The sequence below is a fragment of the Sander lucioperca genome, chromosome 17, assembly GCF_008315115.2.
Source record: "Sander lucioperca isolate FBNREF2018 chromosome 17, SLUC_FBN_1.2, whole genome shotgun sequence".
Taxonomy (NCBI): domain Eukaryota; kingdom Metazoa; phylum Chordata; class Actinopteri; order Perciformes; family Percidae; genus Sander; species Sander lucioperca.
Genome location: NC_050189.1, coordinates 13,126,432 through 13,148,723, shown reverse-complemented (window position 1 = coordinate 13,148,723; position 22,292 = coordinate 13,126,432). Strand labels below are relative to the sequence as shown.

Here is a 22,292-nt window from a genome sequence, read left to right as displayed (position 1 = left end):
GACAAAGACAAAGAATGGTTCAAAAACCCTATGAATGACCAAGGAAGAGATGGAGTGACCCTGCCCGGAGGAAGCCCGGGGCCCCCGTCTGGAGCCAGGCCCAGATGGAGGGCTCGTCAGCGAGTGTCTGGTGGCCGGGTTTGCCACGGAGCCCGGCCGGGCACAGCCCGAAAAAGCTACGTGGCATCTATCTCTCCATCCCATGGGCCCACCACCTGTGGGAGGAACCGCTGGGGTCGGGTGCGCTGCCACATGGGTGGCAGTGAAGGTCAGGGGCCTCGACGGACCAGACCCGGGCAGCAGACGCTGGCTCTGGGGACGTGGAACGTCACCTCTCTGTGGGGGAAGGAGCCGGAACTGGTGCGGGAGGTGGAGCGCTACCGGTTAGATCTGGTGGGGCTTACCTCTACGCATAGTCTCGGTTCTGGAACCATACTCCTGGATAGGGGTTGGACTCTTTTCTTCTCCGGAGTTGCCCAGGGTGTGAGGCGCCGGGCGGGTGTGGGGATACTCACAAGCCCCCAGCTGAGCGCCGCTACGTTGGAGTTTACCCCGGTGGACGAGAGGGTCGCCTCCCTACGCCTGCGGGTTGTGGGGGGGAAAACTCTGACTGTTGTTTGTGCATATGCACCAAACAAGAGTTCGGAGTATTCGGCCTTCTTGGAGACCTTGAGTGGAGTCCTATATGGGGCTCCAGTGGGGGACTCCATAGTTCTGCTGGGGGACTTCAACGCGCACGTGGGCAATGATGGAGACACATGGAGAGGCGTGATTGGGAGGAACGGCCTCCCTGATCTAAACCAGAGTGGTTGTTTGTTGTTGGACTTCTGTGCTAGTCATGGATTGTCTATAACGAACACCATGTTCGAATATAGGGATGCTCATAAGTGTACTTGGTACCAGAGCACCCTAGGCCAAAGGTCAATGATCGATTTTATAATCGTTTCATCTGATCTGAGGCCGTATGTTTTGGACACTCGGGTGAAGAGAGGGGCAGAGCTGTCAACCGATCACCATCTGGTGGTGAGTTGGGTCAGGGGGTGGGGGAAGACTCTGGACAGACCTGGTAAGCCCAAACGGGTAGTGCGGGTAAATTGGGAACGTCTGGAGGAGGCCCCTGTCCGACAGACTTTCAACTCACACCTCCGGTGGAGCTTTTCGTGCATCCCTGTGGAGGCTGGGGGCATTGAACCCGAGTGGACAATGTTCAAAGTTTCCATTGCTGAAGCTGCGGCGAGGAGCTGTGGTCTTAGGGTCTTAGGTGCCTCAAGGGGCGTTAACCCACGAACACCGTGGTGGACACCGGTGGTCAGGGAAGCCGTCCGACTGAAGAAGGAGTCTTTCCGGGATATGTTATCCCAGAGGACTCTGGAGGCAGTGGCAAGGTACCGAAGGGCCCGAAGGGCTGCAGCCTCTGCCGTGAAAGAGGCAAAGCAGCGGGTGTGGGAGAAGTTCGGAGAAGACATGGAGAAGGACTTTCGGTCGGCACCAAGGTGCTTCTGGAAAACCGTTCGCCACCTCAGGAGGGGGAAGCGGGGAACCATCCAAGCTGTGTACAGTAAGGATGGGACGCTGTTGACCTCAACTGAGGAGGTAATAGGGCGGTGGAAGGAGCACTTTGAGGAACTCCTAAATCCGACTAATACGCCCTCTATGGTAGAGGCAGAGCTGGAGGATGATGGGGGATTGTCGTCAATTTCCCTGGTGGAAGTTGCTGAGGTAGTTAAACAACTCCACAGTGGCAAAGCCCCAGGGATTGATGAGATCCGTCCAGAAATGCTTAAAGCTCTGGGTGTGGAGGGGTTGTCTTGGTTGACACGCCTCTTCAACATTGCGTGGAAGTCTGGGACGGTGCCTAAGGAGTGGCAGACCGGGGTGGTGGTTCCCCTTTTCAAAAAGGGGGACCAGAGGGTGTGTGCCAATTATAGGGGTATCACACTTCTCAGCCTCCCTGGTAAAGTCTTCTCCAAGGTGCTGGAAAGGAGGGTTCGGTCGATAGTCGAACCTCAGGTTGAAGAGGAACAATGCGGATTCCGTCCTGGTCGTGGAACAACGGACCAGATCTTTACTCTCGCAAGGATCCTGGAGGGAGCCTGGGAGTATGCCCAACCGGTCTACATGTGCTTTGTGGATCTGGAGAAGGCCTATGACCGGGTCCCCCGGGAGATACTGTGGGAGGGGCTGCGGGAGTATGGGGTGAGGGGGTCCCTTCTCAGGGCCATCCAATCTCTGTACAACCAAAGCGAGAGCTGTGTCCGGGTTCTCGGCAGTAAGTCGGACTCGTTTCAGGTGAGGGTTGGCCTCCGCCAGGGCTGCGCTTTGTCACCAATCCTGTTTGTAGTATTTATGGACAGGATATCGAGGCGTAGTCGGGGGTGGAGAGGGGTTGCAGTTCGGTGGGCTGGGGATCTCATCGCTGCTTTTTGCAGATGATGTGGTCCTGATGGCATCGTCGGCCTGTGACCTTCAGCACTCACTGGATCGGTTCGCAGCCGAGTGTGAAGCGGCTGGGATGAGGATCAGCACCTCTAAATCGGAGGCCATGGTTCTCAGCAGGAAACCGATGGAGTGCCTTCTCCAGGTAGGGAATGAGTCCTTACCCCAAGTGAAGGAGTTCAAGTACCTTGGAGTCTTGTTCGCGAGTGAGGGAACAATGGAGCGGGAGATTGGTCGGAGAATCGGCGCAGCGGGTGCGGTATTACATTCAATTTATCGCACCGTTGTGATGAAAAGAGAGCTGAGCCAGAAGGCAAAGCTCTCGATCTACCGGTCAGTTTTCGTTCCTACCCTCACCTATGGTCATGAAGGTTGGGTCATGACCGAAAGAACGAGATCCAGGGTACAAGCGGCCGAAATGGGTTTCCTCAGGAGGGTGGCTGGTGGTCTCCCTTAGAGATAGGGTGAGAAGCGCAGTCATCCGTGAGGAGCTCGGAGTAGAGCCGCTGCTCCTTCGCGTCGAAAGGAGCCAGTTGAGGTGGTTCGGGCATCCGGTAAGGATGCCCCCTGGGCGCCTCCCTAGGGAGGTGTTCCAGGCACGTCCAGCTGGGAGGAGGCCTCGGGGAAGACCCAGGACTAGGTGGAGGGATTATATCTCCAACCTGGCCTGGGAACGCCTTGGGATCCCCCAGTCGGAGCTGGTTAATGTGGCTCGGGAAAGGGAAGTTTGGGGTCCCCTGCTGGAGCTGCTACCCCCGCGACCCGAGACCGGATAAGTGGACGAAGATGGATGGAAGATGGATGGATGGTAAAATATATTCAATTTGATTGTGTTTTTGATTTTGAGGCATAAAAATGTTTGGAATAAAATCCAACCATTGTAGTTAAATAAAACATAAGCATTATATTTATCTAATCCCAAATAGAGAGACTATTGAGTTAATTCAAATCAATGTAATCAGGCTAATTTTAATTGAAAAGCACTTCCTGTCAACATAGCTAGCTAGCAGCTATAATGTTACCCAGCATGCCGTTCGGCTGTGTAAATTTGTAGGCTAAATGTAAAATTATTAGTGTTAGAAATTGTTAAAGTCACAAAACGTTGTATGCTATGGTGTTTTATCCTATTAAAGAGAGTTAGTTGTGGGTTAATTGTCGTAAATTTACAACCATGAGTAAGAAGGGTACGAAGTTAACAGAGCTCCCGTTCTGAAGTTACTCGCAGATCAATTCGGCCGTAGCGTTCTCTGCGGCATTGCACCGGTATTACAGTATGTGAAAAATTCATATCATATGGGAAATTAATATCCGTATACCGGTATACTTCCCAGCACTACTACAATGACTCGAAATCACAAAAGTGAATTGCTAATAAAATTCTTATTTGAGTATTTGTTAAGTTCTGTACTTTCTGGGCCATAGACTTCCTAAGAAAGAATATTTAGATTTAATTTATTGCATTGATTAAATTCAAATCGATGTGCCGATTAATGTAGATGATTATTACTCAATTATATATCATTGATATTTAGAATTAAATTAATTTTTATTAGTACTATTTACACATTAGGGAGTTTATCTTTTTTAAATCAACTCAATATTTTTGTTTAGGTTATAATTAATTCTGTACTGTTTTTTATTCCAATATACTCATATTAAATGGATAACTATTAAGGGTCTCATTTAATTAATATTTACTCAATACCAAACCATGTGAAATTTAATTAATAATATTGCTTGTAATCTGTTGCCTCATTTTTATTGAGTAGATATGGTGTACCTTTTCTTACAGTGCACAGTGCGTTGAAGACTTGAGGTCAATTCGTACGTTCTAAATCTGCCCAACATCTTCTTCCTCGTTGTCAGTGTTTGGGTTCATTTTGTAAACAGATAATAAATAAAGTTTGATGAGATCTTAAGAACGGAGGTAAAAAAATAAATAACAATGAAGCACCGTGGTGCCTTTATCATCTCAAGTCTTCCATATGTCCGTGTCGGAGGTTATTGGCGTTACTTTGAGGTTCTGTTTGTGTGAAATGTAATTTTAAATCTTCCAAGATTGACATTGTGACTAAACCGCAGTAATCCAGTTCAGATTCGTGGACTCTCCGTGACGTCGCCTTCAAACTAGCACTTGAAATCAGCTCCGTAATAAAAATTCTCTATGACCTCCTCCTATCTATCTATCTATCTATCTATCTATCTATCTATCTCAGTAAATATAAACAGAAAGGCTGCTGCTGTTATGATTGTGTATTTGTTCTGTTTCCTGTTTTATTTTGGTAGTCCATTTTTCTCCCTTGTCATGTCTTGTCTTACTTCCTGCCTTGCGTTTTCCCGCCTTTTCTGATTGTCTGCCCCACCCTGACTTGTTTCACCGGTTACTGAGTGCTCGTGTCTCCTCGTTACCTCTTGTATTTAGTCTCTGTGTTTTCTTTGTCTGTTGTCAGGTCATTATTTTGGTTTTGGACCGTCTGTGTGCGAGTCTACCCGTTTTGTCCCAGTGTTGCCGTTTCCTGCGACTCGTTTTTTTTTTTTGACTGCTACCACGTTTTGGATTTCCTTGCCTGCTGTCTTGAGGACTTCTGAGTTGTATATCTTGTGTTTAATATTAAATCCTCGAGCTTACTACTTTTTCCTGCTGTCTCTGCATTTGGGTCCTACAACGGTCTCTGATTCCTACGACTGCCTTGTGGAGAAAAGTTGCCCAGGATGTTGATATGCCGGATCGGTTAAATGCGATATAATGTCAATAGTTCGATGTCTGTTGCTAACCAACTTAGCCATAGCAGCTATCGTATCAACTGCCTTAATAAAATTGTCACATAGGAACTAGGGGTGCACGATTCAGAAAATGTCACGATTCGATATTGATTTTCGATTTAAAAAAAATGATTCACAGTATGTAAATGTAGTTACTATTCCCATGTGATTGCAGTAGACATACAATAAAAAAATAAGCCAACGATTTTGAATTGGTACAGCTTGAATCGCGATATTCAAATAGATTTTTTTGCACACCCCTAATAGGAACAGTCAACTTTTTTTAATGCATCCTAATGTGCCGATGTGAAGGCGCCGTTAACCCGGCAACGAGAGATCCGCCGCCGTGATGCACCAAACCCTGGAGTCCCCTCGTTGACGCCAAATCTTGCTCAGTAGTGCGGACCTCTGGTCACACAGCGTCGTTACAACAACAGAACCACAAAAAGCCAGTTTGTGAATCGTGTATTTCACTCCCAGTTACCCCCAGCTGGTGGAGGAGAGCCCTCCGATACAGAGACAAACACGTTGTCCTTTTCTTCCATCGTGGGTCGGTTAAAGGTCCAGTTAAAGGTCCAGTTAAAGGTCCGGTGAAACACAGCGGCCGTCATCTCCCGACTGAACGTTGGCCCAGACCAAGTAGTGAAGGTAGTGCTGGTGCTTTCTCTTAAACGACCAACTCGTCCTGACTTACAGTTCGGTGTTGACGCCTTAGTTTGAGTGAACATTCACTGACTCCAAAACCCAAGATCAGTAAGACACAGGCAAACAGCGATACGCTCAGGAATAGATAACCACCTGATGGAAAAAAAACAAACAAACATAAGCTGCAGTAGCTGGAATATCACACACACACACACATATTTACATATAAGCATGAAGGGGATGGGGAATGGGATTCACGTATCTTAACTTTTTTAACCCTTGTGTTGTCCTCAGGTCAAATTTGACCCATTTTTATAGCAGAATTATGGGTTTCTTTGAACCAAATTGCCCCAAATTAACCTGAATGTGTGGATGTACGTTGTGTGGAAGCTCTGTAACATTCTCGGCAGGTAGAATTAATGATTACTTTCATTGAATCGTGGGCGTTTTTTTTTTTTCAATTTTATAGCATTTGAAATAAACTGTGATCCACTCAACATCCTCTGATCTTAACTATCAGTCAAAGTAAGCATGACTCAGCTTCCGTCTTCCCGGAGTCGGTCCGTGTTCTCACCTGTAACAGCCATCTCATTGTTTGGACCTGGAGTCTGGAGGATTTTGGGATGCAGCGGCGTCTCCGTCGTCCAGGTTTCAACAGAGCGTGGCTCTATATATATAAAAAAACAAATAAAAAAAAAACACGTTATAGGACAAACAGTTGTTGACAAAACGATCCTTAAAGTTTTAAAGCTGTCGGATTCTGATCATAGGGCAGAAAAATCTACAAAAAGATCTCATTTACGTGTTCTCTTATTGTCCGTTTAGACCAGCGGTGTCACAACTCAACCTCACCGAGGGCACCAAATATTAACCATATCATACGTATAGTTTGTCGACGTGCTTTTATTTAACATATAAAATCATAAAATGTTAAATATCTTGGACTTCCTGTCTCATAAAGTCTCCTCACTTACAGTTTGGTCGACATAAAGACCCCAAAAGAAGTTCCTCAGCCATCGTAGAGTTCAGCAAATCAAGCCCAAACAGTGTTTCCCCTCGGTTTGTGGAAGACATATTTTGGCGTATTATGTAATGTTTTTCAATAAAAAAATAAAATAAAAAAAAATCCATAATTTTGGACCGTTCTCATCACCATGTCTGTCATGTCTAACCCTAACCCAAACACACCGAGGATCGGTGCGCCCAGGAAGAGACGGCCACCTGACGGAAAAAAACAAACAAACATAAGCTACAATAGCTGGAATATCACACACACATACATATATACATATAAGCATAAGGGAGGGGGGGAGAGAGATGTGATTGACGTATGACCCATTTTTAAATCAGAATTATGGGTTTCTTTGAACCAAATTGCCCCAAAATAACATGAATGTGATGATGTACGTTGTGTGGAAGCTCTGTAACATTCTCGGCAGGTAGAATTAATGATTACTTTCATTGAATTGTGGGTGGGGTTTTTTTCTTCAATTTTATAGCATTTGAAATAAACTGTGATCCACTCAACATCCTCTGATCTTAACTATCAGTCAAAGTAAGCATGACTCAGCGTTTTCCTTCCGTCTTCCCGGAGTCGGTCCGCGTTCTCACCTGTAACAGCCGACTCATCGTTTGGACCTGGAGTCTGGAGGATTTTGGGATGCAGCGGCGTCTCCGTCGTCCAGGTTTCAACAGAGCTCGGCTCTATGAAAATCAATAACACAATTAAACACACATTAAAAACACATTATGGGACAAACAGTTGTTGACAAAACGATGGTTAAGGTTTTAAAAGCTGTCGAATTCTTTCCTCAAAACAATGTGATGCTTTTCAATAATAAAAAAAATGCAATTTGACATAATTTTGGACCGTTCTCATCACCATGTCTGTGTCTGAAACGTCCAAAAGCTCAGATTAAAGATAGCACTCAAGAAGCTTAAGACAAAAGTTTGCTGAAGAAGTCCAACGACAGTCATTAGATCTGAGAAATCTTTTAGTTAACCCGTGTGTGTGTGTGTGTGTGTGTGTGTGTGTGTGTGTGTGTGTGTGTGTGTGTGTGTGTTAGAGCCGGGCAATATATCGATATCGAGATATGAGACTTGGATATTGTAATATGGCGTAAGTGGTGTCTTTTCCTGGTGTTAAAGTACCCATATTATGAAAAAATCACTTTTTCTGGGATTTGGGGTGTTATGTTGTGTCTCTGGTGCTTCCACACACATACAGACTTTGAAAAAAATCCATCCATGCTGTTTAGAGTGAGATACGGTTTCTGAATGTGTCCTGCCTTCAGTCTCTGGGTGAGCTGTTCAAAATCGGCACGGCTTGTGACGTCACAAGCCGAAACGAGCAGGCTAACCGCAACCATTAGCTCGTAGCATTGGCATGCTAACGCTAATGCTAACACTAGCATGCTAACGCTAGCATGTTACCTCGTTCTCAGTAGCAAAGCACTGCTACAACACACACAAGTTCACCATAATCTACAAAAGAACTACTTACATGTGCGCCCTCATTTAGAAGTCTCTCAGCTAATCCTGCCTTGTAACTGACCGAAGTTGTAGAAACAGCCTTTCTTTTACGGTCTATGGAGCTAGCTAGCTGACATGATCTACATCTGAGCTACTGGGCATGTGCAGTGCAATCAAAGATAGTACAGAAGAAGAAAAGAGGTCTCACTCTGTAGCTAAAACAGAGACCAGCTGAAAAGAGGATCTGCAGCAGTGAGAGAGAGCGGTGCAGTACAACAAAAATATGGTGTTTTTTGAAAATTAAACCATGTAAACCTATTCTGGTACAACCTTAAAATACAATTATGACCCTGAAAATGAGCATAATATGGCTGCTTTAAAGGCTGCATTACAGTAAAGTGATGTCATTTATTATTTATTCATTTATTTGCTGTCCTATTATTTGCCTTTACCCACTTAGTCATTACTGATCAAAAATCTCATTGTGTAAATATTTTGTGAAAGCACCAATAGTCAACACTACAATATCAAAGAAAAGAAACTTAGAAAACGGGTCAAAATGTGACCCAAAGACAACACAAGGGTTACGTTAGATGCTTTTTGGGGTTTGTTTTTTTTGCCACATTTGCGTTTAGTCGGTTTAGGTGCAGCCCAAAACGGCTGGGGTGCTGCACCTGAGAGTGAAACCTGTTTCACACCCTCAGTAGTAAAACTACTCTGGTTTGGAGTCAACGAGTCATCAGTTTGAAAAACAAGAAAAAAACGTTTCCCGCCTTTTTTAGTTTGGTGCACAACTAGATGGACAAAATGTATTGTGAACCTAAATTGATACGCGAACAATTATATTATTACACAATTGTCTAATAGCTATTTATCTTCAGGTAATTTACCGTTCCTTTGGGGTGCGACTGTTGATGGTAATTGTTGATTTTGTTCAGATGTGCCAAATTGTTAATTATAGGACTGTTGAGGTAAAGCGGTCACTTGTTGCCGTAGCAAGTCCAAACATCCTGGGCCGTGGCTGACTCATTTTTTGCCACTTCAAATAATTTGGGCAAAAAAACGTTACAATATCTGGGTCACGTGACAAGATATGTGTCCTGGGATTCATTCTAAGCTTTATTAGTTTGTTTTAAAGTGCCGGACCTTCCTCCGCAGCTCTGTGGAGGGAGGGAGGTCCGGCAAAGCGAGACTAAGACAACAACAACAACAACAACAACAACAACCTCCAGCCTTGTGTCGGGACCTTAAACGCCCGAAGCAAAAGTTACTCACCGACGACGAGCTCGACGATCGAGTAGCAGTCTAGCTTGGGGACGTAGCATCGGTATCTGCCCGTGTCTGCGAGCGTCACGTTGACGATCTTGAGCGAGATGTTCCCCTCCTTCAGGGCGTCCGTGAACAGCGCCGTCCTCTGGGCGTACGCCGGGATCTTCATGTCCGGGACTTCCTGTTTGTCCCGGTAGAGGTGCACGTAGCCGACGCGGCTCAGCCGGTCCGACAGGTCCGGCTTCAGGTCGGGCTTGGACCACTCCACCGTCTTGTCCCGCACGTCCTCTCTGGGCTCTAACTGGCACGGCAGGATGACGTCGTCGCCCGGGGCGGCCATGATTGGCTGAAGGGACCCATTCACCTGAACTGGAAAAAAGCACAAAGGGGACAATTTAATTTCTGAAAAAGGAGGAAGACTGGAACGTACAGCGCCAATAACCTCATCTGAACTTCCAAAACTTTTCTGTAAATTCATACCAAATTTCCCAGACGAATAACTTCTCTCTAACTAACTCTCATAACTTCGAAAAAAAAGTGTGTAACTTTGTTAGTTTCAGGAAAACACTGAGCCCATTTATGTCAAACGACCCCATCTCTACTAGATATGAGATGCGACCTGAAAATCGCCAGTAATAAGTGTGTGATTGTGTGACGAATCTGGTGAAAGAGGCAACAACTGCTGCCGTTAGGTAGCTAGCTGAACACAACAACGGCGCTTGGATGCAGTTTACACGTAGCTATGGTAACGTTGCGTTAGGTACGTTAAGGTTAAAAGTGTAACGGTTTTTTAAACTTCACAGTTCTTGTAAACATAACGCTAGCTAGCTAGCTAGCTACATATCGTAACTGTATCCATGGTCTGACACAGTTCGCAGCTATTATATATTTAAACAGATATTCCGAACATTAGCCAAACAGTATCCGCGTGTTAGCTATATTATATCTAACGTTAACGTCAGTAACAACGGAAGAGATGGGCGGATGATAGCGGACTGTTTAAATACATTTAAATAGCAGTTACATACCGATAACAATTACAGCGAAGGCACACCGAAAATAACGTCTAATATTAATTCAAATTACGGGTTTATGGATAAAACTATCAGTAGAACATGTTCAGACACAGTCTCTACTCCAGCTAACATTAACTGACGTTAACGTTGACGTTATATCGTTGAGCTCGGCCCGGTGAAATTTGAATTGAAAGAAGAAATAAGTTAGCTAACAGCCTTAAAGTATAGCTAGCGAAAACACATGAGCTTACCTTTAACGTCCGTCTGTACTGCCGTGCTAAAAGGCACAAAGACCGGCCAGAGTGTAAAGGTGAAGCAAAAAACGAAGACCTCGAAGCGAACCATGAAGTGACCCGGTAGAAAGACTATCTAAAAACTATCGGTTGTAGTGAGCTCCGCTGGCACTGAATGAATGAATGAATGCCTGGTTGGCTGGAGGTGGTTCCTTATGAAGCTGCGTCCGCGTGTTCTCTCTCCCACGTATCCATGGTTACATAACAAACGACAAAAGCGTCGAAAAAGACGACCAATAAACGTTGACCAAAAAGATTTAATTTTAAATGTTGACCCAGAAAAACTAAAAGTAGCTTGTTGGTCGACGGGAAGACAACACAAGGGCTAATTGAGAGCAAAAAACACTAAATAAATTCAAAAATGCATGCAGGCTGGTAAACTCAGATAGACCTATATCGTTCGCAGATAATTTTTTTTAGTTTAGATTAATGTAAGTGGACTTTAATCCAAAGCTAATTTAGCTTCCCACTTCTTTTTCGCATGATCACTATCAAAATCATGATATTGTTGTGTGGCGTATGACTCAGCATCTCTTTTAAAAACTGTAAAAATACATAATTAAATGGTTAACTGTGATTTTCTAAATGTATTTATAAGTTGTAGTGATGCGGATTTACCTTAAAGCTACAATATGTAACATTTCTGCATTAAAATGTCTAAAAATGACCATACTTATGTTATAAATGTTTTTGAGTTGTGTAGTTACACTATCCCAAATGTTTCCACCGAAAGTTACAAAATAATGTCTTGGTGTATATTTAGGATGCATACACACTCGGACACTAAACAACAGGAAGCTAAAGAAACATTTGTAACACTAGAGCAGGGGTCTTCAACGTCTTTTAAGTCAGGGACCCCTTGACTGAGAGAGAGAGAAATGGAGCAGGGACCCCCTACTACATATACTGTATTTTATAAAATTAAGTTACATAAACCGGCCTACAATAAGGTGTAGGGCGGCCTAAAGCCTTTATACATAACATGCATAGAAAACTAAGCTATTAATGTTTTTGTTTATGAATCATGTTTTAATGTTAAACACACATGTGGCACAGTGAGTCTTTAGGATGAACTGTATCTGTGGATCTTATTGACTACCTTACCTATAGGCCAGTAACCTTACCAATCAATGGGGATTTATAATTGCTAATATGTTGGATTTATGTTAAGACTTTTACATTTTTGAAAAAAAAATAAAATTAACAATAATGTGGAGGCCCCCCTGCAGTAACTCTGAGGACCCCCTAGGGGGTCCCGGACCCCCTGTTGAAGATCCCTGCACTAGAGAAGCCACACAACAAGAACTGGGACTTGAGGAAAGTGAGTTTAACTTCTTGTTTTTGGGTCACACTTCAGACATTCAGAAACCGTGTTTTTTTTTTTTTACAGTGTGTTCAGAGGACAGGCAGTTAGCAGATAGTGAGATGTTTGCTGTATGTGACAAAAAATGTTGTACCTAAAAAACGTGTGACATCGCTTAGAGCACCTTTAACAAGAGGACGTCTGTTTATGCTATCTCATAACCGCCAGAGGCAAATGCAGGCAGACACGAGCAGAGTCTGAGAGAGGACATTGAACGCCACCTTTATGCAAAGAGACGGCAGATAAAAGTCAAACACGCTGCACTGTAGTCATCATCATCATCATCTTTATTGCCAGACTGAAGGTCCATTCAGAAGACACAGACATGACATACAACATACATTAAAAAGAGAAATAACAAAAGAAACAAACAATACTGCATTTCTTATACCAGCATTTCCATAGCGATGATTGGTATGGTATGGCACTAAAGCTAGGATTGGCCAGCAGCACAACAAAACGCTGTTCTGGGAGAAGTTCAGGCGACAAATTAATTTCATTTAGCAGCTTCTCCTTGTAACCACGAGAGCAACATTAGAGCAACATTAGAGCAACATTAGATAACAAGAACCAAGTGCAACAAACTAGAAAATACTATACTGGATCACAAACAGTCCCACCTTAGATGTGCAAGATGTATTTAGATCTTCAAGACACACACAGAGATCCTTCAGTGCATATAGTTCTTAAATAATAAAACCCATCAATGTAATATAGAGTATAATATAAATAAGGTGAGGCTGGGGTCAGTTAGGGAGTGGAGAGAGAGAGAGAGAGAGAGAGAGAGAGAGAGAGAGAGAGAGAGAGAGAGAGAGAGAGAGAGAGCATCATTTAAACTTAAATATCTCAGCTGGGCGTCTGGGTAGCTCAGTATGTATGTATGTATGTATGTATGTATGTAGAAACACATTGGAGACGAGACAGCAGGTCTCATATTTCAGACACTGCAAAGTTATACATTGTTTGTCTACTATTTCGTTATTAAATTCACTTCTGAGACTTTTTTAAGGGCGAAATCAACTATATAAAGCTCAAATATGGGCCGTTTTACGAAAACTGATGGCTAATTGCAAATTTGGTAAGACGTGTCGGACTTTAGCTAGGAGCTCCACACAGTCTGATGAGAAAGCGGCAACCTCCGTACCCAGTGAAAGTCACCGTTTCTCGGTTACTGGACGACCGGGGCTCGGTGGAGCTGGCTGGCTGCCAGCTGCCGGCATAACTTTCATATATTTACAGTTTGAATTTCGTCACGCCACTTATATAACATCTACCCCAAGGTCTTATAAAGCTAACAGTGGTGTCCAATTTCAATTTAATGTATTTTTGTGAACATTAGGGATTTTGTTAGCTGCTAATGTTCCTTCAATCCTATGGGTAAAGATCGCGGCTAGCTGCAGGCCCTGGAGCTCCATCAGGGCCTCGGCATTTTGTAGTCCAGTAACCCAGAAACGGTGACTTTGCGACTAGCTCACAGCGAGTCTATGAAGTAGGACACGGCGGGCGGCGAGGCAGCACCGCCAGCTGTCACGTAACCTGCCGAGCTCCTGCTGAACTGCGACACACAGTCGGACAAAATTTGCAATTAGCATAAAAAAGTCTCCGAAGTGAATTTAGTAATTATAGCGGACCTCTGGAGATCTGCGTGACCTAGCTAGATTCAGACTAAGCTGACCTCAGGTCAGTGGTGTAGCCTATGCAAATGTTGGGGCGTGACAAAGACTAGGAGTTGGGATGCTTACGTCAACTTTTAGCTTTGTTCAGATTCGCCCGTTTTCAGCGGCAGTTTCAAAATGTGAGATTTGCATAGTAAAGGGGTATCAATGGGATTTTTGAGCTTTTATGTATGTCCTGTTTACCCACCGAACTGTCGTTATTCAACTACGACAAGGTAAAATCGGTTTTGCATTCTATCACCCCTTTAAATTCAAATGTGTGACTAGATTAAATACATAATAAACAAATACAAATCTTAAAATCAAGTTCATAAAGTCACTTTCTTTGCATTCATTTGATTCCCAATCAAGATCCACTGGTAAGAATGGCTTTCCATTGTTAATATGGACTTAAAAACAGTTCTGAAATGCAAAATAATAGAATTTTAATCATGTGATAAAACACGCGATTAACTATAGAAATTCAACGACTAATCGCGATTAAGAAAATGTAATCGTTTGACAGCCCTAATAAAAACATATCTATTGTTAGTGTACGTATTACTTTGCATGCAGTAAATACACAGTGCGTTGAAGACTTGGGGTCAATTCGTACGTTTTAAATATCTGCCCAACATCTTCTTCCTCGTTGTCAGTGTTTGGAGTCATTTTGTAAACAGATAATAAATAAAGTTTGATGAGATCTTAAGAACGGAGGTAAAAAAATACATAACAATGAAGCACCGTGGTGCCTTTATCATCTCAAGTCTTCCATTGTAAAGAGAAATATGTCCGTGTCGGAGGTTATTAGCGTTACTTTGAGGTTCCGTTTGTGTGAAATCTAATTTTAAATCTTCCAAGATTGACATCGTGACTAAACCGCAGTAATCCAGTTCAGATACGTGGACTCTCCGTGACGCCGCCTTCACACTAGCACTTGAAATCAGCTCCGTAATAAAAATTCTCTATGACCTCCTCCCATCCATCCATCCATCCATCCGAGTAAATATAAACAGGCTGCTGCTGTTATGATTGTGTATATGTTGCTGCGACTCGTTTTTTTTTTGACTGCTACCACGTTTTGGATTTCCTTGCCTGCTGTCTTGAGGACTCCTGGGTTGTATATCTTGTGTTTAATATTAAATCCTCGAGCTTACTACTTTTTCCTGCTGTCTCTGCATTTGGGTCCTACAACGTTCTGATTCCTACGACTGCTGCGTGGAGAAAAGTTGCACAGGATGTTGATATGCCGGATCGGTTAAATGCGATATAATGTCAATAGATCCCCCAAACCCTGGAGTCCCCTCGTTGACGCCAAATCTTGCTCGGTAGTGCGGACCTCTGGTCACACAGCGTCGTTACAACAACAGAACCACAAAAAGCCAGTTTGTGAATCGTGAGGAGAGCCCTACGATACAGAGACAAACTCGTTGTCTTTGGTCTTCCATCGTGGGTCGGTTAAAGGTCCGGTTAAAGGTCCAGTTAAAGGTCCGGTGAAATACCGCGGCCGTCCTCTCCCGACTGAACGTTGGCCCAGACCAAGTAGTGAAGGTAGTGCTGGTGCTTTCTCTTAAACGTCCAAGTCGTCCTGACTTACAGTTTGGTGTTGACCCCTTAGTTTGAGTGAATATACGCTGACTCCAAAACCCAGGATCAGTAAGACGCAGCCAAACACACCGAGGACCGGTACGCTCAGGAAGAGACGGCCACCTGATGGAAAAAAACAAACATAAGCTACAGTAGCTGGACTATCACACACACATACATATTTACATATAAGCATAATATAATCAGATTTTATATCAGAATTATGAGTTTCTTTTATTGCCCCAAAATAACATGAATGCGTGGATGTATGTTGTGTGGAAGCTCTGTAACATTCTCTTTTTTCAATTTTATAGCATTTGAAATAAACTGTGATCCACTCAACATCCTCTGATCTTAACTATCAGTCAAAGTAAGCATGACTCAGCGTTTTGCTTCCGTCTTCCCGGAGTCGGTCCGTGTTCTCACCTGTAACAGCCGTCTCATCGTTTGGATCTGGAGTCTGGAGGATTTTGGGATGCAGCGGCGTCTCCGTCGTCCAGGTTTCAACAGAGCGTGGCTCTATGAAAAAAACAAAAAAAAAAAAACATTATAGGACAAACAGTTGTTGACAAAATTATCCTTAAAAAGTTTTAAAGCTGTCGGATTCTGATCATAGGGCAGAAAAATCTACAAAAAGAGCTCATTTACATATTCTGTTATTGTCCGTTTAGACCAGCGGTGTCACAACTCAACCTCACCGAGGGCAACAAATATTAACCATATCATACGTATAGTTTGTCGACATGCTTTGAATGAACATATAAAAATCATAAAATGTTAAATATCTTGGACTTCCTGTCTCATAAAGTCTCCTCACTTACAGTTTGGTCGACATAAAGACCCCAAAAGAAGTTCCTCAGCCATCGTAGAGTTCAGCAAATCAGTGTTTCCCCTCGGTTTGTGGAAGACATATTTTGGCGTATTGTGTAATGTTTTTCAATAAAAAATAAAAATAAAAAAAAAATCCATAATTTTGGACCGTTCTCATCACCATGTCTGTGTCTAAAACGTCCAAAAGCTCAGATTAAAGATAGCACTCAAGAAGCTTAAGACAAAAGTTTGCTGAAGAAGTCCAACGACAGTCATTAGATCTGAGAAATCTTTTAGTTAACACGTGTGTGTGTGTGTGTGTGTGTGTGTGTGTGTGTGTGTGTGTGTGTGTGTCCCACTGCATGAAATTAAATTAAAAAAAATTCAATGAAAGTAGTAGATAGTTAAATTTGACTTGCGAAGAGCGTCACTGGGAACCACTCATGTTATTTTTGGTTAATTTGGTTGAAAGAGACCCATATTTCTGACAAAGAAACTTAGAAAACGGGTCAAAATGTGACCCAAAGACAACACAAGGGTTACGTTAGATGCTTTTTGGGGTTTGTTTTTTTTGCCACATTTGCGTTTAGTCGGTTTAGGTGCAGCCCAAAACGGCTGGGGTGCTGCACCTGAGAGTGAAACCTGTTTCACACCCTCAGTAGTAAAACTACTCTGGTTTGGAGTCAACGAGTCATCAGTTTGAAAAACAAGAAAAAAAGGTTTCCCGCCTTTTTTAGTTTGGTGCACAACTAGATGGACAAAATGTATTGTGAACCTAAATTGATACGCAAACAATTATATTATTACACAATTGTCTAATAGCTATTTATCTTCAGGTAATTTACCGTTCCTTTGGGGTGCGACTGTTGATGGTAATTGTTGATTTTGTTGCCAAATTGTTAATTATAGGACTGTTGAGGTAAAGCGGTCACTTGTTGCCGTAGCAAGTCCAAACATCCTGGGCCGTGGCTGACTCATTTTTTGCCACTTCAAATAATTTGGGCAAAAAAACCGTTACAATATCTGGGTCACGTGACAAGATATGTGTCCTGGGATTCATTCTAAGCTTTATTAGTTTGTTTTAAAGTGCCGGACCTTCCTCCGCAGCTCTGTGGAGGGAGGGAGGTCCGGCAAAGCGAGACTAAGACGACAACAACAACAACAACAACAACCTCCAGCGTTGTGTCGGGACCTTAAACGCCCGAAGCAAAAGTTACTCACCGACGACGAGCTCGACGATCGAGTGGCAGTCTAGCTTGGGGACGTAGCATCGGTATCTGCCCGTGTCTGCGAGCGTCACGTTGACGATCTTGAGCGAGATGTTCCCCTCCTTCAGGGCGTCCGTGAACAGCGCCGTCCTCTGGGCGTACGCCGGGATCTTCATGTCCGGGACTTCCCGTTTGTCCCGGTAGAGGTGCACGTAGCCGACGCGGCTCAGCCGGTCCGACGGGTCCGGCTTCAGGTCGGGCTTGGACCACTCCACCGTCTTGTCCCGCACGTCCTCTCTGGGCTCTAACTGGCACGGCAGGATGACGTCGTCGCCCGGGGCGGCCATGATTGGCTGAAGGGACCCATTCACCTGAACTGGAAAAAAGCACAAAGGGGACAATTTAATTTCTGAAAAAGGAGGAAGACTGGAACGTACAGCGCCAATAACCTCATCTGAACTTATGTTTTACTTCCAAAACTTTTCTGTAAATTCATACCAAATTTCACGGACCAAAAACTTTATTTTTAAGGTCAGCGGTGTGAATAAGGAAGCTGGGATTTTGGGAACTAGGGCAACTAAGGGAGATTTTCATCATTAAATTGTAGAAAATGGTAAAAGAGAAAAGGCCAATTACAGTCTTCTGAAAGCCAAGGAGAAGTATTGGGATTGTTTGGAATGACCAGCAGTCCAAAACCCAAAGATAAACACTGGAACGTACCAAATTTCCAGGACAGAATAACTTTATTTTACGTCAGCGGTGCGAATTAGGAAGCTGGGATTTTGCCAACTAGGGCAAGTAAGAATTATTTCCATCACTTATTCTACAAAATTAAAAGAAAAGAAAAGTCAACAATAGTTTACTTTTCTTGCCAAGTTGAAGTCTATTAACTAGGGAATTTTTTTGAATGACCAAACAGTCCAAAACCCCAAAAGATAGATTTGGTTTATTAAATCACATAATGAGACAAAGAAAAGCAGCAAAATAATCAACTGAAGAGCTGCAACTAGGAAATGTTTATGCGTCTGTGCTTGAACTTATTAAATAGATGATGAAAAATAGTTAAGAATATTCTCCGTCTGTTCCAGCTCTTGTTTTCCCCGAGCTGACAGTTAGAGATTAGGATTTTGTCGAGTCATGATGACGATGCTCAGTTACCCAAAATAAAAAAGGCTGCTGACTAATTGTTTGGAACAATAACAACATTGTGACATAACGATAATCATCTAACCATGAGGAACACACGAGCAACATGACAAACGTTATGCGTCTGCTATCCCAAGGTTGATTTTTTTGGGTCACAAAACTCAGTTGGTATTGGACAGAATTTAGTGAAAAAGCAAGATTTTAACCCTCCTGTTGTCCTCGGGTCAAATCTGATTCTTTTTCAAAGTTTCTATAACTTTCTATAATCATAAATATTCTTTTAACCAAATGACCCCAAAATAACATGGATGGTTCCATACATCCAACGCTCTTCGCAGGTCAAATTAATGATCACTTGGATTCAATTTTGGGCGTTTTATTCAATTTGATATAGCATTTGAAAAAAACTAAAAAAGACTGAAATGGTTTCAAAACAGTATATCCTGACTAAACATTGACATATACCAGTGATGATCCACTCGGCATACTCTCATCTTAACTATTTGTAGTCGTAATTTCAATTCTTTAACTCAAAATTTAGACATATTATATAAATGAGGTTTACTGACCATGAATTTCAAAAATAAGTGTAAAACTAGTGGTCATAAGTTAGTGTTAGGGCACACATATACACACACACACACACAAAAGTGCATTTCACTATCTTTGTGGGGACCCATCATTGACATAATTCCATTCCCTAGCCCCTTACCCTAACCATCACAACTAAGTGCCTAACCTTAACCCTTACCCTAACCATAACCATAACCTAATTCTAACCCTAATCCTAAAACCAAGTCTTAACCCTCAAACAGCCCTTTAAAGTTGTGGGGTCCAGCATTTTGGACCCACAAAGCTGTCCTGACCCCACAATACAATACACCGTATTCCCGGTTTTTGGACCCCACGAATACACACACACACACACAGTCAGCGACAGAGGCAGGCAACCACTACCCTGTTGGTTGACACCAGACCCTCCTCAGTTGTAACTGTAACTAGGTCTGAGAAAGGTTCATTGACAGTTCATTTCCAAAGGGGCGTCACCAACGGACGTCGCTCAAATGCCTCTGGGCGCAATTGGATAGTCCTTCAACCAATCAGACCATGCCAGTCATGTTGAATGTAAACAAAAAGCTGCTCGCCGGTTTATGATTGGTGTAAAGCCCGGCTCAGCGGTTTGAATCTCTATGGTTTTGAAGGGGCTCTGACTTCGCCAGACTGACTTGCAGAGCAAATCTCAAATTTGCCGGTTCGTCAGGGTTTACACGGGCTAGGCAACAACTGCTGCCGTTAGGTAGCTAGCTAAACACAATAAACGCTGCTTGGATGCAGTTTACACGTAACTATGGTTACGTTAAAAGTGTAACTTTTTTTTTAAACTTCAGTTCTAGCTAGCTAGCTACATATCGTAACTGTATCCATGGTCTGACACCGTTCTCAGCTATTATATATTTAAACAGATATTCCGAACATTAGCCAAACAGTATCCGCGTGTTAGCTAGCTATATATCTGTATCTAACGTTAACGTCAGTAAAAACGTAGAGATGGGCGGACTCTCGTGAAGCGGACTGTTTAAATACATTGAAATAGCTAAACAGTTATAAAATAAAACTATCAGTAGAACATGTTAAGACAAAGTCTCTACTCCAGCTAACATTAACTGACGTTAACGTTGACGTTATCGTTGAGCTCGGCTGAATTGAAAGAAGAAATAAGTTAGCTAACAGCCTGAAAGTATAGCTAGCGAAAACACATGAGCTTACCTTTAACGTCCGTCTGTACTGCCGTGCTAAAAGGCACAAAGACCGTCCAGAGTGTAAAAGTGGAGCAGAATACGAAGACCTCGAAGTGAACCATGAACTGACCCGGTAGGAAGACAGAAAACTATCGGTTGTAGTGAGCTCCGCTGGCACTGAATGAATGCTTGGCTGGAGGTGGTTCCTTATGAAGCTGCGTCTTACGTCACCATGTACGTGCATCAACGAACGTTATCGCCATTGTTTTTTTTTCCATGGTTGCTATAAACATAGATATATATAATCTATGGCTATAAACCATAAACACGTGACTCTGACTGACTGCGTATCAGTCAGCTGGTTATGTTTTCTCTATCACTCTGGATAATACGGTTTAAGACGAGATTGCACTAGAATGTTCTGGGTCCGTGTACGTTTTGATAGTTTGTTTTTTTCGTTTGAACCACAAAACAAAATAAGGAGAAACCACCTGTTTTTCGTTTGTAGTTTCAAACCAAAAACGAAAAAAGGAAAAAACGGGTCGATGTTTCGTTTTTTGTTTCAAACCAAAAACGGAAAAACCAAACTATGAGCTCCGTTTTCTCGTTTTTCCAATGTCCACACAAATTAAAAATTAACTGGAAAACTGCTCGTTTTTCAACTGTTGTTTTTTTGTTATTTATGTTTCTGTTTTAACCCAAGAGCGAGAATACGGGCTCATTTTTATAATGTGCATAATCATTGAAAATCTGATTGAACACAGGTCTCGTTTATAATGTTATTTTGGTCTTACGTGTTAAGTCAAAAGTTGACTAAAACCAATGCGCTCTGGACAGGAAGTAACATTAACGTGTCAAAATAAAAGTATGAGAGCTGTAATAACTACCAGAAGAACAATGTACTTTATGAAAACATTGTTTGCCTGTAGCTTGTCAGATTAGGCTAAAGTTAGCTATTTAGGGTTATATAAAGTATTTAATTATTTAATAATAATTTTAAAATCACATGGAATCTACATTCATCTATTATTAGCCTATGTGTAATGGCAGTTATTGACTAGTTACTATAATCTTACACCAGCCAGTAAAAAGGCATCTAACACTCTTTCAACCAAATTAACCAAAAATAACATGCATTGTTCCCTTCCATGCTCTTCGCAAGTAAATTAATATTCACAACTTTCATAAAATTTTGGGTGTTTTATTCAATTTTATAGCAGTTATGGTCTTCCCGGGCAAATTTTGACCTGGTAGTGCAACAGGGCACTATTGAGCTTTACAGAAGATAAACACACAGGACCTGTGCATATTTACAAGTATGTGCATGCACACACACACACACACACACACACACACACACACACACACCTACCAAGAGCCTGGGTCTGTCCGAGGTTTCTTCCTAAAAGAAACTAAATGAAAAGGCTTATTTTTATTCCAACTCTGCAGAATATTCATGGTTGACCAACTTAACTGCCATTAATTTGAGCGTGATGAAAAACTCCTGCAGATACAACTGGGCCACATTGCAAACCTCATCATATTAGTGAGGAAGCTGCCATGTAGCTTCTCTCATCCTGGTCTCCTCAGGCCCTGCAGACTGGACCACACTTGTGGTTTACTGCTAGAATATTACAGTAGGCCACTTTTCTGATTCACATTTGCCACTTGAGTCCACAGCACCATACAGTATATAATAAACATGCACCAGCCTTTGTGAAAGTGTATGTTCTGAGAGAGAGAGAGAGAGAGAGAGAGAGAGATATCTCGGTTGTAACATTAAACGTTTGCATGATTCTGTGCCATCTGCTGCTGCTCCAACAATACAAGGGCAGTACATATTTATATTGCTTACCAGGGTTCCAACCCAGTACCTTCTTGCTGTGAGGC

At 42.8% G+C, this 22,292-nt stretch overlaps 1 protein-coding gene and 1 long non-coding RNA gene across 2 annotated transcripts; one reads left to right on the top strand and one right to left on the bottom strand.

Moving 5' to 3' along the window:
* Nucleotides 1–5,177: 5,177 nt before the first annotated feature.
* LOC118493611 (myelin-oligodendrocyte glycoprotein-like) lies at nt 5,178–20,599 on the bottom strand. The gene is made up of 5 exons (XM_035994056.1): nt 20,431–20,599; nt 17,531–17,893; nt 15,926–16,018; nt 15,252–15,622; nt 5,178–5,605 (listed from the first exon to the last, which is right to left on the bottom strand). The coding sequence occupies exons 1-4, from the start codon at nt 20,522–20,524 to the stop codon at nt 15,483–15,485; spliced, it is 690 nt and encodes a 229-aa protein (XP_035849949.1). The 5' UTR covers nt 20,525–20,599; the 3' UTR covers nt 5,178–5,605; nt 15,252–15,482.
* On the top strand, nt 5,699–15,488 carry LOC116037665. Its single transcript, XR_004895562.1, has 2 exons — nt 5,699–5,772; nt 15,401–15,488. It is a non-coding gene; the product is annotated as an uncharacterized LOC116037665 (long non-coding RNA).
* Nucleotides 20,600–22,292: the final 1,693 nt, after the last annotated feature.

What these genes read in the sequence shown, in the direction of transcription:
- LOC118493611 (XM_035994056.1), bottom strand. Translation starts at nt 20,524, where the DNA reads ATGGTTCACTTCGAGGTCTTCGTATTCTGCTCCACTTTTACACTCTGG. An exon ending in AGTACAGACGGACGTTAAAG is followed by an intron (nt 17,894 to 20,430) that starts GTAAGCTCATGT and finishes GCTTTTTTCCAG; the next exon opens with TTCAGGTGAATGGGTCCCTT. An exon ending in GATCGTCGAGCTCGTCGTCG is followed by an intron (nt 16,019 to 17,530) that starts GTGAGTAACTTT and finishes TTTTTTTCATAG; the next exon opens with AGCCACGCTCTGTTGAAACC.